The sequence below is a fragment of the Macaca mulatta genome, chromosome 1 (genome assembly GCF_049350105.2).
Source record: "Macaca mulatta isolate MMU2019108-1 chromosome 1, T2T-MMU8v2.0, whole genome shotgun sequence".
Lineage (NCBI taxonomy): Eukaryota > Metazoa > Chordata > Mammalia > Primates > Cercopithecidae > Macaca > Macaca mulatta.
The window spans coordinates 179,783,175-179,801,015 of record NC_133406.1 but is presented as its reverse complement, the minus strand read 5'-3'; the positions used below and the strand labels follow the sequence as shown (position 1 = coordinate 179,801,015).

Sequence of the window (17,841 nt, the reverse complement as noted above, 5' to 3'; positions counted from 1 at the left end):
CCTCCAAATTTTTCTAAAAATTATTCATCTTGAGACAGGCAGAAGATCAATCTCAAATAATAAACATGTAGCTCATTATGGTCTCCCAACTTACATGGTGATATGAGTCATTTGGCCACCTTGGGATTTAATAGCTGGCTGACAAGCCTCAGCACTGTCAACACGCATGAGATTGGCTCACTTGGGCCAGCTGGGCAAGGGTTTCCATTGATTATTCCTAAAACTCATTATGCTTTTGAAAGCCATTTCATTTTAAGATGGTTTAAATACATCCTTCTTATCATTTTTAAGCATGGCCACAAAAAGCATCCTAAAGATATTTGATCATTCAATTACACTAAATGAGGCCAATGTATAGGCTGCTGCCTCAGAGGTTATCATGCTTAATAAAACATACTTTATAAACCCCATGAAGGCTGTAATTAAATTTACAAGCAGCCTTCCCCACAACTTTAACAAAAGATGTCTGAATGGTGTGTGTGTGTGTGTGTGCGCATGTATGTGTGTGTGTGTGTTTTAAAGTGTCCTGTTCCATAAGGATTATAGCTCCCCTGCTGTTTGGAAAAGACAATTTCACTTGTAACACTAATAACTTGAGCAGGGGAGAAGCTGGCCTGGTGAATGGAATGCACTTCACTGCACATCTTGGCTCAGCTAGAAATCGGAAACAGATGGTCCTTGCGGCTGGTTTCCCACTCGAGCCCGCTCACTGCCAGCCTGTGGTCTTCTGTGGGCTGCTGCTGGCAGTCTGTGACTTGAACATAGTAGGACAGTGGCAAAAGAAATCAAATCTTTTCCAATGAGCAGCAAGTTATAATGAAATTTGACAGATCTGACATTCTATACCCAACATCTAGTTAGAATATATTAACCTTTAGTTTTCTTAAGCGTCTTGCATAGAAGTTGTGAATATACTTATTAGAGGGTTATGTTGTATGTGGGTTTTTTTTTTCCTTTTTTTTTTTCTTTTTAAACAGGGGGCAGAGGGTTTCATCCAATCTTGGGTGGCAGCCGGTTAACAGAAAATGCAAAGAAAGTAAAAGTCAAAGAATTTCTAAATGGAAATGAGGCACAAGATCTGCCGCCAAGAAGAAAACTGATTCTGTGCAGGACATTGTGGGTGAGTCTCTGCCAAAAATAAATTATCAATATTTTCCTCGCACAATACAGATAGATTGATTGAGCGATAGATATATATCCATATCCACGTATATGTATATATAGCTGATCAAAAATCTGGGCAATCTCTGGGCAAATTATTAAAGTAGATGGGGCTCTCTGGACCCTCTGGCATTTTCTTCAATTCTGCCCTTTTCAGCTTTGCAGCATTCACTTTTGTCACACAGTGAGAAAACCATGCCAGGTGACTTGGGATGCTGGTTTCTTTAAGTCACCACACTCACACCCAGTAATGATGTGTACCTGTGCAGAGGATTTTGCTGCCTTCATCAAAAAAGGATAAATCTCCCACAAAACACCTTCACACTCTTCTGAGCTTTGGAGGAACTAGACTTTCCATCCTTTTGTGTTGATTCTTCTTTTTATCCCAACACTTACATGTGAATATGTCCCGACTCGAAGGTTTAGACAGTGATGGCCTGAACACCATCTTAGGATTTTCCACCTGATTAAGGTTAGAGGAAAGATCTAGGTGTTAACACTAGTAAATGCCTCTTAATACAGCTTTTATATTCTGTTCTATTCTTTTCTTTCTTTTTTTTTTTTTTTTTTTTTGCGACGGAGTCTGGCTCTGTGGCCCAGGCTGGAGTGCAGTGGCACGATCTCGGCTCACTGCAAGCTCCGCCTCCCAGGTTCACGCCATTCTCCTGCCTCAGCCTCCCGAGTAACTGAGACTACAGGTGCCCGCCACCACGCCCAGCTAATTTTTTGTATTTTTCGTAGAGACGGGGTTTCACCTTGTTAGCCAGGATGGTCTCGATCTCCTGACCTCGTGATCCGCCCACCTCGGCCTCCCAAAGTGCTGGGATTACAGGCGTGATCTTTTCTTTCTTTTTAATCTTGGATACCCATTGCTCTAAACTGAACATTTCTGCAGCTTCAGCAACAGGGTACATTTCTAATTTCATGTTTTCCATGAGCCTGGTGATTCAAAGCCATACATATCTGTTAAGCTCAACATTCAACTCTACGTGAAAAATAAAAAATATCCAAGGCAGGAAGATCACTTGAGACCAGGGGTTCAAGACCAGCCTGGGTAACAAAGCAAGCACCCGTCTCTCTAAAAAAAAAACAAAAAAACAAAATCAATTAGCCAGGTGTGGTGGTGCACACCTGTGGTCCCAGCTACTTGGGAGGCTGAGGTAGGAACATCAGTTGAGCCCAGGAGTTCGAGACCACTGTACTCCAGCCTGGGTGACAGATAAATCTTATCTCCAAAAAAATGAATAAAAAATAAAAATTATCTTCTGAGAACAAGCTGGTTGGAACAGCAAAAGCATGGCTTTTTATTATACAGACATAGGGTTGAATCTTGGCTCTTGTTCTTTAGCGTGTGTCTTTAGCCAAGACTCTTACCTTTTCGACCCTGATATGCAAGTTAAAAATCATAATAACAACCTCCTATGGTTGTTGTGAAGGTTAAATGATACCCAAAAGTACCTTTAAAAACTGTATGACATGTAGCAGGTGCTAAATCCTGTTACTTCTCTCCATTTTTGGTTAAGGAGGCAACACCAGAGAGGTGAAGCTCTGAAGTCATTATTCCTAGGCTTCAATCCTCCTTCTGTCACTATCTCTGGAGCCCTAAGCAAACTTCACCTCTTGGAGTCTGTTATCCTCTTTGTAAAATGGAGTTAATAATAGGTCCTACCTCATAAGGACTCACAAGGAAAAATAAAACACACATAAAGATCTTAGAACAGTGCCTGGCCAAGAGGAAACACTCAGTAAACATGAGCTGTTACATACGAAATCAAATTGCTCTTCTCCTAGACTTTCAAATTTCCAATGGTCCTAGAAACAGCGCTTGAAAAGAAAGAGAAAATAAGTTTTAGTGCCTGCATCACATACGTTGCTATTAAATGGGTGAATAAATGAATGAAAGACACATTTTCATCAAAGACAAATAATAATACAATCAGTTGATGCAAAGTACTAATGGATGGTGCAGATAAGGAAGGCAGCAGGGCACCAAAGGTGCTAGGGGTCACTGTGAGCTGGCGTCCTAAGGAGGGTGTTACCTTGGAAAGGGAGATCATGTCCAAGGAGGGCAATAGCTTGAGCCAAGGTAAAAGACAAGGCTGTGTAAATAGAATAATGTGAATTTCAAAGCGGCTAATGTCCTGTGAGTTTTTATTCTCATTCTCTGTGTAGGAAGCCCCTACTCTGCCCAGCACTGTGCTTGGCCTTATAGCTACTCAGATGGGCAAGATACAGTCCCTGCCCTTAAGAATCTCAAGGTCCTTTGGGAGGCCAAGGCGGGCGGATCACAAGGTCAGGAGATTGAGACCATCCTGGCTAACACGGTGAAACCCCGTCTCTACTACGAATACAACAACAAAAAAATTAGCTGGGCGTGGTGGTGCGCGCCTGTATTCCCAGCTACTCAGGAGGCTGAGGCAGGAGAATGGTGTGAACTCGGGAGGCAGAGCTTGCAGTAAATGGCGATCAGGCCACTGCACTCCAGCCTGGGCAACAGAGCGAGACTCCATCTCAAAAATAAAAAAAGGATCTCAAGGTCCAGGAGGAAAAACAGACTAGGAGGCAGATGATTCCAGAAGAAGGTGCTAATAGCTGCAATGGAGCAAGGCACAGGTTATTATGGAAGAACAGAGGGAAGGGATCCAACTGACTCTCACAGCACAGGACCAGAAGGGGCAAGAAAGGGGGCTTCCCTCAACAGGGGAATAATTGTAACAAGACATCAATAACAGCACAATAACTTTAGTTGAGCACTCATTACATATCAGGAAATATGTACCTTATGCATTTTTTTGCTTCTAACTACACTACACACACACACACACACACACACACACACACTTAATAACGATTATTATCTTCATTTTCCTAATTATGATAGGACACAGAATCAGAGTGGTTAAGTAACCTGGGAGAGGTCACACAGTAACCAAGAGAGCCTGGATATGGACAACTGGATTGCAGAAGCAGTGCTCTCAATCTCTCTATGGCCCAGGCTCTGAAAATCACGAATATTCCATATTATATCTCCTTTTAGCAATATATAACAAAAACCAAAACCTCTCCTCGGTATTTGTATTGTACACCTGTTGACAGCAGAGTCTTCGAGGCCTTTATCCAAATGCACTGCAGCAATGACACAGATGGAAATTCACCATCCTCTGAGTTTTCTTGGGTTCTTCCCATTCAACAAAAGGGGATAGCTTATTAAGGGAGCACTGGTGATGATGACCTGAATGAGGCTGGAAAGCGACTTGCATTTTGCCTGAGGCTTCATGTTATAAGGGCACAATTCCCTTTCTAATGCTTCCCCATTGTCACTCAGGAAATAGTCCTCATCACCTGACTCCCTATCTAGGGGAAGTCCCACTTCTTATAAAATATACTGAAAGGAAATAAGAAAGGCCAAATTTTGATGGGCTTATTTCTTGATGAGAGCGCTGTTTTTGCCTTGGATTCATTCATGTGCAGTGGGAAGAAGTATTCAAATGACAAGAGTTAAATTCAAAACATGTAGCCGCTTTCTGTTATATTTTTTTTTCTAACTGAAGGCAAACCATTTAGATGTTTGTTTCCAAAAAGGCATCTGTCAGCAATCAAAGGGGAAAAATGCATAAAGCAAATGCAATTGTTTGGAGTAGCATTTCCTGGATCATGTTAAATGCTTGAATTGCTCCCCATTATGCTCACCAAATAATTTTATTTCCCACAATAATTGCAATATTTAACATGTTTTATTTAATCTTGTTTTAAGGCTATTAACAAAGGGCCACACTGTGAAAAGATTGATTGCTGCATGGGAAGGACAGCTTCCACCAGCCTCTTAGAGAACAATGATAAAGTTAAATGCACCTAATTGTTCTGGATTTAAAATACTATTATCCAATAATATTTATCATTTTTTTGTTCAAACTATGCGCCCTCTCCTGCAAAATCTTCCCGGCTATTCTATCATTCACAGAGAGAAATCTGGAATCCAGCTTACCTTGTGCTCCATTCATTCATAAATAATGGGCATGCATAGGGTGTTCTGAGGCTCAAACATGCAGCGACTCAGACAAGAAACAGCTCCAACTTCAGAGGTTGCTGCAGGATAAACTCAGAAATTGTAAAGCTGTGGACCCACAAGTTCAAGATGTCCACGTGCCTGTATGTCCTGGGAGAAAGCGGAGGAGACCCTAAAACAAGGAAATTTTGTTTTGTCTGCTTGTCAGAGGCAAGTAGGAATGGATGAAGTAGAATCAGAGGTTGGTTGATTCAAAGACAGAATGCTACTTCGTTTCTTTTCTTCTTCTTTTTTTTTTTTCCTCCTTTTTTGTTTGGTTGATGATATTTTACATTTTACATAGAATTTCCAACTTTTTTCCTTATCTTTCTCTAAATGATAAACTCAAGAAAGACTAAATAATTTTAATGATGCTGCAGTTACACATGGCAATAAATGTTTTCATTGGCAAGCACAGGGCAAGTTTCTGGTAGTAGGTCCATTTGTATTTGTTAGACACAAGCTAACAACATTTCCTGCGCTACTGCAGACTCTTCTTCTGAAAAGACAGGTGACACCAAGGTAATAAAGTATACAAAGATACTTCCTAAGAGTGACGGCAATGTTTACATTTGATAATAATTCTGGCTACCACCTCTCACCCCAATATTATTAGAAGAAATCCCATGACAATAAAGAATGAGAAAGGGAAAAAAATGCCATATTTGTTGTATTTGTGGTTCATTCCTAGAAGCAGCCTGTGCATCATGCTTTAAATTAGAAATATTTTTGGTGCAACAGGATAAAATTTGCCTTAATACAGTTATTTTTGTCAAAAAAGCGTGCTAAATGGTTAAAATAATACCTACTAAAGAAGAGATCAGAAATAGGAAAGCAAAATGCACCAAATTTACCTCTTTGGAACTTAAAATATGCTCTAAACAAGTTTATCTAAATATTATTCAGTCAAAAACATGACCAGAACAAAAAATCCACTGGAAAATTAGGCAGTAAACGCACAACTTTTTAAATAATCACAGTTCGATAGCCCTGAGAAATAGTGATGGACAGATTCTCCCATACTTTGGAGTACCTATATTGAAGGCCCATACCAGAGAAAACTGTAGGTTCTTGGAAATCAAAGGATCGCTTATATTCAGAAAAAAAGAGGATGCATTTGGTGCACATCCACAAAAATTAGGACGTGTTTGGTACCCTGATAAAGGTATTTCTGCAGTTCCTAATGTTACACAATTTGAAAGAATATAACGAATACAAGTCATTCTCTCTGCTTCTTTCTCCTTCTTAGTCCTAAGTAAAATGACTTGAAATGCAGCAATTGTCTGGACTTTTTCTCACTTTAAAAAAAAAAATTATTTTTACAAACATTCTTATTGGTAGGTCCATGTTGCGGTCTACTTTTCCATACTAAAGACAGGATGTGTGGTTAAAAACCCCTGTGAAGAAGATGGCTAGGTTACAGTAAGGAAATCAGAAGTGACTTTCTCTGATTAAGGAAGAGCTCATGTCAAGTTTAGCCTGAATTGTGCTAATCCGAATTGATAATGACTGATTGCTTTGTTTACAAAGAATGGAAAAGTCCAAAATTAATTTATTTAAAAAGACACCAAAAAATATCAGTGGTGCCTAGCCCAGCATAGGTTAGAACTTGTAAAATATCAGTAACGTATTTATTTACTCACATAAAAACATACATCTAAACACAATGCCAGCCAAACCAAAAATCAAGAGACTTGAATGCTGCCATCTCTCGTTTATCTTCCTTCATGACTAAATTAACTAATGAGTTAATTTTTAAAAAATAAAGTAAGGAAAGAGAAATATTTTTTCCTGGAAATTTTTTTTAACTCCTTGGAAAACCTGTTCAGTTGTTCCCAGATTTAGTTTGAGACTTTTCCAACAGAGATGTGTAAGACAGCAAAACTGAACTAAACATTTTTTTAAATGCACAGCTCACGTTCTTGAGAAAAGTGGCTGTGAAAAACAGATACTGAATCAGACTTAAAGTCGAAGAAGGGGGGGTGAATAGGGGGGAAAAAGCCCAAAACATTGCATGATAGTCTCTAAGCAGTTCCATCTGTCAAGCAGAAATTTTAGGCTAATAGCCTGTGGCGATCTCCCTCCGCAGTCCACTACCTGCCTTTGTCCTATTAAATCTCTTTATTCTCCTTAAAAAAAAAAAAAAAAAAAAAAAAAAAAGAGGGGGGGGATTGGTTGTTGGAAGGAAAGGAAAAACCCTGCAGACCAAAATCATCTGAGTGATGAAGCCCTAATTTTAACCACCTCCCTTTGATGTGTAGCAGTGGGCTCTTGTTTTTTAAAAAGGAGAGAGGAGAAGACAGTGCTAGGAGCAGAAGACTTTTCATCTCCACTTCACCTTGCCACTGGGTCTGTGAGAGATTGGTTCATTGTCAAGGAGATTTTTTTTTTACCCATGATTCCATATGGTATGGACCGGACTACATGTTGCCCCACATGCCACTGCAAATGTTTTCTCAATTAGGTGTCTTATCTCCCGTGAGTTAGCATCAGATGAAGCTTGCTGACAGCGTAATGGCAGGGAAAGCTTCCGACGGCTCCATCAAATGGCAGCTCTGCTACGACATCTCGGCCAGAACTTGGTGGATGGTGAGTTGGCAGCCGGGGCTGCTTTTTTTTTTTTTTTTTTTTTTTTTTTTTCCTTTTCTACTTTCCCTCCCTCTTTGACAAAATGTCCCAGACCTCACATTCATCAAACTCACATTTGATTTTTTTCACACTATTCAGTGAGGCAGCCTCACACTGCTGCCTCTTGCCATCCTCTCTCTGCCACTCTGCGACTTGAGTTTTCAGGAATGCCTCCCCTCGTTTTCCATGGGACAGTATTTGGGGTTTTCTTTTTTTTTTTGTTTTTAATTCTTTTTTAAAGAGTATCAGTTGTAAGGTGGAGGTGGATATTTTAGCCAAGTCAGTCTTGGGGGAAAAAATGAGGCATTGGTCCCGGCCCTCAGGTTTTGCCCCCTCTCTCCAGTTTCACATCCCCCTTACTTTTGTTTTCAGGGACTGTGGGGTGTATAGTTTTCTCTGGCTGTGGTATTTTCTGAGGACGCGTGTTGGGCACTGGGGAGAAGCAAGCCCTGAGTGAATGCCAGTCCTGGCCAATTAATTGGATTGCCTAAAGTCACCTGTGAGAGAACTCTGGGTCCCCACTCCCTATTTTCCATCAGGGGACCCACAGCTCCCATCTAACTTTTCTCCGTTTAAATATCAGAGCAGGTTTTCCGTCTCTTAGGCACTCTAGCTCTGAGTGGAAAAGACCCGCACACACTATCTTTTAGTTACTCTGGATACAAATAAAGTTTTAATAAAGTTCTGCCACGCAGCAGCAGAATGAGTTAACTCACATGTCATGGTCCACCAGGACAGACAACCTTTGACATCTTGGATCTATAAGAGGTAGAGTGAGTTGGGAGGATGCACAATAGCTCATTGTCACAGGAGATGCAAGTCCCGTGAGGAAGAGAGTCCTCAAATCATTACTGCCCTCGTTAGGGTGGTGTCCGTTAAGGATTAATTTGTCAGCAGTGCATTTCTAGTTTTCCGTAATTATTATTCTTGCGGCAAGCGTGAATTCTTCCAGGGAGTGGAAAAAAAGTTTGCTGCCAGGACAATGAATGTATTATCCGTTCCTAACTGGACCGTGAACTTCAGCTCATTTCACATAGATATCAGTTTAAGAAAAAAAGAGAGAGAGAGAGAGGGAGAGATGTTGAAGGGGGAGACTGGCGAATGGAATTACAAAACAGGGCATGGTCAGTTTCATTGTAGGATCTGCAGAAAGAGTTCTCTTTTCCCCTTCCTGGACCAATGGTGGTATCATTTTGGCAAGTTGTAGGAATTTGGAGGACTGAGAGACTGCTAAAAGTGAGCTACCACAGGATTCCATCCGGCTGCTTCTTGGGATGCAGTATGTCCATCCTAAGGACTCTTGAGTTAAAGTGGTTGTGGGTATGTGTGTACATGTGTATTTTAACTTGTAATTCTTAACTAGACATTAGAAACTTTATCAGGAATTTCAGGACAATGTTACATGCAGCTTTTGGCTAATTAGACTAACAGTAGACTATCCACTTCGACCCTGAACTTTTGTTCAGGGCACTTATTTTCCCATTAGAGTTTTTGCCAGCAAGAACAAGGTTTACTTGTATATGCTATGATGTTGCCTATTGCTTCACTTTACACAGCTTGTTAAACATTAGAAATGAATATACTGATTGGTTTAGCAATCATTTTCTAAGTTGTAAGCTTTAAAAAAAACCTGCGCGCTGATGTCATATTTTGGGTGAAACATTCTACTTCCTTGTATTTCAAGAGCTCATAGATTTTATAGACTGTTACTTTTTATGGCAAATTGTGTCATCTCTTTTTTTTTTTTTCTTGCAAAGATCACCAAATGCTTCTCTTCTTTTAACTTGGAAAACTGTAATTTCTTTTTTGTAAAGTTTACTTGGAAGTTGCTTTTCATTTAAAATTATTTTACAGATGTTTTACCGCCGGGAATATAATATATAAAAGTGGTGGAAACATTTAGCAATGCAGCTGCCTAAAAATAAACAATGTTGAAAGCTCACATGCTGCTGTTTAGGCTGCATACTACAGGGAAGTTTCTCTCAACTTCAGGGCTTCTAGATCTTTGCTTTGAAAAGGGGTGAGAAATCAGAGCACTCTCTAAAGAAGTTATACAAGTTATCATAGGGAATAAATCAATTTGTTGCTTTCCCTCAAAGTGACCACATACCATGGCATTTCAGATCCGTCAGTTACAAATAATTCTAATGTAAATTTCCCATTATTGATGGGAAATTGAAGACTTTGATGAAGGAGGAGGGAACTAATTAAAATAATACAAATTTCACGTTTTCTCTTAGATCTCTTTCCTTGAATAACACGCTCTCCCTCTCCCTCCATTCACCCACCTCGCTATCCCAAACAATTTCCCCAGCTGAAAGAAAAATTTAAACTTCCCTCTGGCTGATATAGTTCTTTAACCAAAGGATAGTACAAGATCGGAGTTTCACACTAAAGGCAAATAAAGCTTTAAAATTACCTCATGCGTCATCTGGCTGCACAGACTCCGGGCTCATAGTGGGAACCTCCGGCTTGGTCCTCCCAGCATACAAAGGCAACTCAGTGAATGCCCCCTCCGCCCGTGGAGACACGGCCTCAGCTGCCAGCGACGGGATATGCAATTTTGCTTTTTAATGAATCGTAAACAATTTGTATGGCAAATGAGTTTGTTTGTTTTAGTTTGGGGGCATATGTTGTACCAGGTTGTAGACAGTCACTACCTACTCCAGAATTTTAGGTGGGAATGGGTAGAGCTCTGGATGATTTTTATTTTTCTAAATAATAAAGACACACTAGGATGAAAGAAACTGGTTAATAAAAGACTGAGAATAACAACCTCTCTTCTCCTTCCCTCTCTCTTTTCCTCTCTCTCCCCACCCCCCTCATAACTCCCTCAGGCTTACAGTAGGGCTTTAGCTACACTTTTTGATAACTAACTGGAAATAATTGGTTGACTCGATTAATTTTTAATTTTTTTAGGTATAAATTTTAACTTTGTCTTTAAAAGACTACTTTTGTTTAAGAAACAGTTATTTTAAAATATGAAATACTGAGAAGGGCCATCTCTGTCCTCTATCACTTTTTTTGGTTGAAGCTAAGGTTGCCTTGAGGGACATGGGATATAAGAATGGTATCATTTTTTATATCGAAATGGAGCAAGAAAGGGGTCTTGCTATTGAAAAGTCAAATAAAAACGTTTATTCAAACCCACAGAGTTGTAAACAACTTAGAAGTTAACAAGCAACCAGGTTTCGAGCATGTACATTTTAACAGTAATTACCTTTGGCGCTGCCACTTATGAGAAACCTTTTGATATCTGAGCCACTTCTCTAATGCTTTAATCATGCAAATCAAGAAATAGATATTACGTATCAACTTAATCTAGCTGTGTTGTGACATCGCTGGTAGAAACTCTCCCATAGAAAACTAAAGAACCCTCATGAAATTTTCCTCAGCTCCAAATGAAATGGAGGCACCCTACAAGCATGTATTTGCTTCAAAATATAATTCTGTCCAGCAGAATTATCTCCATTCTACCCATATGGCATAAAGTGAAGGCAGAATGAACATTCTCCTCTTCGTAATGATAACAATGTGTTATGGAACTATTTTTATGTGAATTACAAAATGCACTTGTCTTGCTTCTGCCCTCCAATTTAAAAACTCATAGTGACTGTGAAATGAAGGCAACTAAATTATCCTACAGCCCCCTCACCCAATGCTAGGTCCTGAAGCACTTATTTTGGGAGCATTCTTTAAAAAATTTGACACACACTTTTAAAATCAAGAACTGTCTGTCACTTACTCAAACTTGTACAACTCAAACTTTGCATACCAGGAAAACACTTGAGCAAAAAGAATATGCTGTGCCTTGTAGTATAAATGCCTACTTTTTAAAGTATATATGTAAAAAAATAGCAAGATATTTCTATGAAATACTGCCTTACTATGTTCAACAATTAAAAAAAAAAAAAAAAAAAACTCAACTCCAGCCTACTTCCCAAATGATTGGCAGCTTTAACTACTGCAAACACAAAATTAAGAACTCATATTTCATGGAAATCTTTTGTTGTTGTTAAGATGTGTTGGATTCACATATTATGTTGTATTTACCATTTCAGTTTTCAATATTCTCAGCTGAAAAACTCTTCTTAATGATTGTTTGTTGTAATTCTTTGAAGATATTGCATAATGGAGATTTGTCTATAAATTTGCACTTATGCCTTTATGATAAACTAGGAAATTGCTACAATGTCTATAAATAAAAAGACTCAAAATTAGGAGATTCAATAAATTATAAAGCATATCATATTCTCAGCACTCAGCATATTTTTAAAGAGTCCATGGTAAACATATTTATACACTTTCTATTTAATGCATTTGCAAACTCTATTTTTAAGTATTTTCACAGATATTTTGCAGATATTTGCAGTACAGTGGCTCCACCTGAGCTTATTTCTAAATGCACAATTTTATTTTTATCGACCATTATAAATATATGTAAGTATATTCATATCTAAGAATATGCATTAACTTACAAGATTTCTATACACTCCAATATTATTTTCTCACAGTATAAGCAGATTGCAAGCAAAATCTGAATGGGGTAGGTTTTTTTTCTCTCTCACATATATTAACAAGTTATCCTTATCATTTTCTTTTAGGTTAGCCTTGTACAACATCTTTTAAAGTACCACTTACTATTTTTAGGGAGAAGTAAATACATTGAACTATGTTCCTACTTTTTTCTTTAAATCAAATTATGATCCAAATGTACTTCATTCAGAATTGTGATTGGTTACTTAAGCAAGCCTATGTACTTCTACTATCTTTTTTAAAATCTTGATTTCCTGTTGTTACACTCATATTTCCCCTGTGAACTTTAGACAGTGAAATAAATGCTTTGTCCTTACTTATTTTCTAGTTGATTTTCCTTCACCTGTACTGAATATTGACAGGAATGTTTCTAATTTAAAACCAAAAGAGTCAGGGGCTGATTAGAAGACAGGAAATTGGAGGATTAAACTGTCTGGTTGCACTTCCTTTACTTATCAGCACTCAGTAACTCACTCTCGATTACAAACTCAACAGGACAATTTTTACAATGCATTGTTTCTTCTGGATGTTTACATATAAACAGTGCATGTGAGGGTGTGCGTGTGTGTGTGTGCACGTGCAACCAGGCATGCACATGTATCTGTATGTGTCTGTGTGTGCATTCATGAGTAGGAACAGAAAAGATCCAGCAGCTGGTAGTTATAAGTAGATGCTTTTAAGTGGGATAGTTTTAAACCAAAGGGGCTTATACTATGGGCATGAAAGTTCATTCAAAGACTATAATCCCAGGATATTCTCAAAACTTTCTTACCAAAACAGATCTGTGAAACCAAGCAAACAATGAAATACTATAAGGGGGAAAGCAAGATGCACTATTTTGAAAATGAAAAATAGATTGCAGTAGCCCTAATGCAGTACATTGTCTTCAAATTCCAAATGCCCATATTAGTGAATGAATAGAGAAGAGGACCCATAAGGGGGGGGGGGGTGTTAATCCAACAGGCATTCAAAACCATTTTGAGATCCCTTTGGCACCAGCTGAGAAAGGAATCTTTCTAACTGTGGCAGCAGGCTTGAATGTTCCAGGTGAGCATATATGATGAAATGGGTGCTTGGCAGGGAATGAAATAGCAGATCAGGATAAGAGGGTAAGGATTCATCTTATGCCATCAGATCATTTAAAATTAAAAATAAATAACGAAAACAAAACACTGTTCTAGATTTTTACTGTGTCGTATATCTCTGCAGAGCCGTGCTCTGGAAACCACGCTGAGAATTATCATTCCTGACCTCACTCTGCTCACCTCTGTTGCCCTGAATAAGTATTTGTTGATTTGGCTTAAGAGAGTTCTAGATGAATATGTGACCATTTTTCCTGTTTCTAATTGCAATGGTGGGTTCTACTGAGATATATAGAAGATGAAGAGGAGTGTGTGATCTGACTAAATGAGTTGGTTGCTTAGACTGGTAGAGCTGGGAGTTAACATTTAGGGGCTTGTTCTGGTAGTCCTTTATTCCTTCACCTATTCATCAAATATCTATTGGGCCCCTACTAAGGGCCAGAGGGGGCGAAAATCAGTGGCTGCTTCTGCCAGCTGCCATCATTCAAGTTTTAAAAGCACTAGGGAATCTCTCTGCACCTAACAAATAACATTGATTGATAACTATCTGTGAAAATCTGTGCTAAGGGCTTTACATATTTTTTTTTATTTGTCATGTAGTCTTCACCACAAACCTATGAAGTAAGCATTATTGTCCCGCTTTATATATACAAGAACCAAGACTAACAAAACATTGCCCACTGCCTAAGGATGTGCCCAGGCCGAGGATGGGCCACCCAGACTGTAGAGTCCACTTGCTTAATCTTAGACCAAATTTGTCTGAAGTGAATTCATTATTTTAGCACTAGAATGTAACGTTATTCAGAACTTCACAGAAGTAGGATCATCCCTTAATAGGATGGTATTCTGGGGGCACAAGTCTGTTTGCTAAGACAATAGAGGCAGAAAAACGTATATTGTGTCAACAGCAAGAATAAGACACAAGTCTTGTGGTGCCTGCTCCCTGTTCCAGAAGCATTGTCCATGTTCCTGTTCTGAGGCAGAAAATCTAGTCTCATCACCAACAAAAGAAATTCATTAGATAGATGAGAGAGCCTCATTCAAAGAGTGCACCTAGGCATATTATAATACACCTTTTCATCAGAAGATGCATGCATGGGTCAGGGAAACCCAGGGTGTCTAAGTTCTTGCCAAATATTGAGAACATTTTTTTCTGTTAGTAATTTAATCTTTATTTAGCAAATATTTCACTTACAGATTTAAATGGAGCATTCCATTAAAGAAAATTAAAAAAAAAAAAAGAGGCCATCCTTCCAAAGAAAAGTTCCAGGTTTTGGCTCTCTGTCTATCTTTTTTGTAATAAGCAGAAATGCCAACATATAACAGTATTGGTGTTGAATACTTTTTGTTGCCACAGGATTGCTCATTAAAGGTTTGTCCCAATGTAGAGTTTTATGTAAGAGAAAACACAATGCAGGATATATATTGCCTAATGGCAAAGATCTTAATACACGCATTACAAGTAAACATCTATTTTCCAGACAACTGCTGACTATAAACAGTATGTCTCAGCCAGAGCTTTTTAATAGTGCCACATGTGGGACAGATTTTTTATTCCTCCTAATCCAAGTTCCTTTTGTGATCCTTGATGTGCACATGCTATTGCCCTGCTGACTATTTTAAATGAATGATAATTAGGAATAATGACCAGGTCAGAGGTAGGGATGCGTAATCCCTGGCAGAGCAGCCTTCCACCAAGTCAAAGCACATGGGGCCCTCAGAGCCGGGAGCCGGCACTTGTAAGCTGAATTGAGCACACAATGTATGTGGCTGGCCACATACATTGCCAAATAAATATCACATTACACATCCCATCTCCCCAGCGTGACCTTGGTGTAGACAAAGTCTAAACCCATCTAGGAGATGAGAACATTTTTGTTCCGAGAATGATCTCATCTGCCTCCTCCTACTCCTAAATATCCTTCAACCACCCTCGCCTTCACAGATGTGTACTTTTCAGTCCTGCTGAGGAAATGCCTTAGTGCCTGGGTTTGACAAGCCCTCTTCAAATGCTGAAAAGACAGTGTCGGCTAAATAATTGATTTCATCTATTCATTTAAGAATCAATTACAGTCATCCCACCTTATTCAAGGAAGATACATTCCAAGACCCCTCGCAGATGACTGAAATCACAGATAGTACAGAACCCTATGTATTCTATTTTTTTCTACACATACATACCTATGATAAAGTTTAATTCAGAAATTGGGGATAGTAAGGGATTAACAATAACTAATAATAGAACAATTATAACACTATACTGTAAAAAAAAAAAAAAGAGTATGTGAACATGCTCGCTTGCTCACTCTCTCAGAATATCTTATTGGACTGGACTCACCTATTTGCAGACTGAGGTTGACCTCAAGTAACTGAAGCTGCAGAAAGTGAAACCACATATGACGGTGGACTCCTGTAAAATTATCACAAATTGTTTCGTTGTGTCTTACTTTAAGAAAAATGGCAGCCAGGCTCGGTGGCTCACGCCTGTAATCCCAGCACTTTGGGAGGCCAAGGCGGGTGGACCACGAGGTTAGGAGTTAGAGACCAGCCTGGCCAACATGGTGAAATCCCGTCTATACCAAAAATACAAAAATTAGCCCAGTGTGGCGGCGGGTGCCTGTAATCCCAGCTACTCAGGAGGCTGAGACAGGAGAATCACCTGAAACCAGAAGGTGGAAGTTGCAATGAGCCGAGATAACGCCACTGCACTCCAGCCTGGAAGAAAGGAGCAAAATTCCATCTGAAAAGAAAGAAAGAAAGAAAGAAAGAAAGAAAGAAAGAAAGAAAGAAAGAAAGAAAGAAAGAAAGAAAGAAAGAAAGAAAGAAAGAAAGAAGGAAGGAAGGAAGGAAGGAAGGAAGGAAGGAAGGAAGGAAGGAAGGAAGGAAGGAAGGAAGGAAGGAAGGAAAGAAAGAAAGAAAGAAAGAAAGAAAGAAAGAAAGAAAGAAAGAAAGAAAGAAAGAAAGAAAGAAAGAGAAGAAAAGAAAGGGAAAAGAGAAAAATGGCAACCTCAGTTCTGGTTTTTGTAAGTATGCGAGAAGCAACCTGTTTTCAGGTGGTATAGCCTGAACTCTGCCCTAGTAAACAGTAAGGAATCTTTGAATGCTTGCCCAATACTGAGGTCCAAGTCAATACAGTATTAGTGGTAGAACTGCATAAGGAAAAAAAAAGACAAATAATTGAGGTGGGGGGGGAATAACTATAGGAGGCTGCAGGAGGGGTTGATATAATTTCTCAATGGAAAAGTCAAGAAATAACAAAGCTAAAAATTGGGGGCACAAATGCACATGTCTTCAGACCAGGCAGGTCAGCTAAGTGGAAGAGGCAGTGGGGCTGTGATAAATACACACAGGAGTGTGTGGGGAGGGGTGGAGTCTTTGACAAACTGGAAAGTGATATCTATTTACCACAAACAACAACAGTGAATACAACACTGTACTAACCAAACAGAATGCATCTGCTGCCTGGGGCCTAAAGCTATTGTGCATACACCATAGATCAGAAGGTAGAATGAGGTTCTGGCATCAAAGTGTTTTATTCTACAAAAAGAAAGAAACTTAAACGTTACATGGGAAAGGGATTACAGCGATGTAACCCACGTAAATTACTACACTACAGGTTAAACCATTCACGTCTGATCTTTTCTTCCTGGCAGACTTTTGTGGATGGGAGAAGACAGGCAGAGGACCATGTCAGTATCTAAAATAGGAAAAGGGGCCCTGGCGCAGGAAAGACACTTGGCAGACTAGAGATGTTGGGAGATGTTGGGGGATTCATAGGGGATGCAGAAAAAGAAGGCTGGTGATGATAGAGACCAGCAGAGCCTTACCTGCCCACTCCAGTTCCCTCCACTCTGGCCCCAGATTTTTCATCCGTGGATGTGGAGTCCGTAGGGTCTCATGGACTATGAGTTCCAGGAAAAGAGTCTTCCCTAGCACTCAGGCTGATGCTCATGCCCATTTTCTCCACCCAACAAACTCTATCCCTACTGCCAGCCTATGTATAAATGAAGGCTTCTCCCTGAAGCCTTCTCGGGTCCCCTCAGGCAAAATGAGTCACTTCCCCACTCCCTCCCTCTGGCCTCACAGCCCCTTGCTCATAGTATTATGACACTGATTAAATTGTGTTGCAGTTTTTCTGTTTACTATCCAACCCCACTACATTGCTTGTTGCTTAAGAATAAAGTCTAGGGTCCTATACTTCATATCTCCAGTGCCTAGCCTTTCGCAAGTATCACCTCCTTACTCACCAACCCCCCGACCACAAAAAAAAAAAAAAAAAAAAAAGTGTAGTTCAGCAGGAGGTGAAGTGAGGGCAAGAAGGGCTAGTGGGTCTTCCAGGACTCTGCTTCCCCCAGAGCAGGAGCCTCAAGACTACAAGAGGTAGATTAT

General features: G+C 39.5%; 1 protein-coding gene and 1 long non-coding RNA gene across 2 annotated transcripts in view; one reads left to right on the top strand and one right to left on the bottom strand.

Annotated features, from left to right (window-relative positions):
- The window catches only part of LOC144333114 (uncharacterized), a 48,619-nt gene extending 38,284 nt beyond the window's left edge, over window positions 1-10,335 (bottom strand). Inside the window, exons 1-4 of the long non-coding RNA XR_013401497.1 lie at window positions 10,254-10,335; window positions 5,147-5,339; window positions 2,929-2,985; window positions 1,423-1,624 (exon numbers count right to left, since the gene is read on the bottom strand). This is a non-coding gene — a long non-coding RNA (uncharacterized LOC144333114). The remainder of the gene's footprint in view (window positions 1-1,422; window positions 1,625-2,928; window positions 2,986-5,146; window positions 5,340-10,253) is intronic.
- NFIA (nuclear factor I A) overlaps window positions 7,511-17,841 on the top strand; it is a 597,699-nt gene continuing 587,368 nt past the window's right edge. Inside the window, exon 1 of the mRNA XM_077955239.1 lies at window positions 7,511-7,795. Within this exon, the coding sequence (XP_077811365.1) occupies window positions 7,700-7,795 (96 nt within the window). The 5' untranslated portion in view covers window positions 7,511-7,699. The remainder of the gene's footprint in view (window positions 7,796-17,841) is intronic.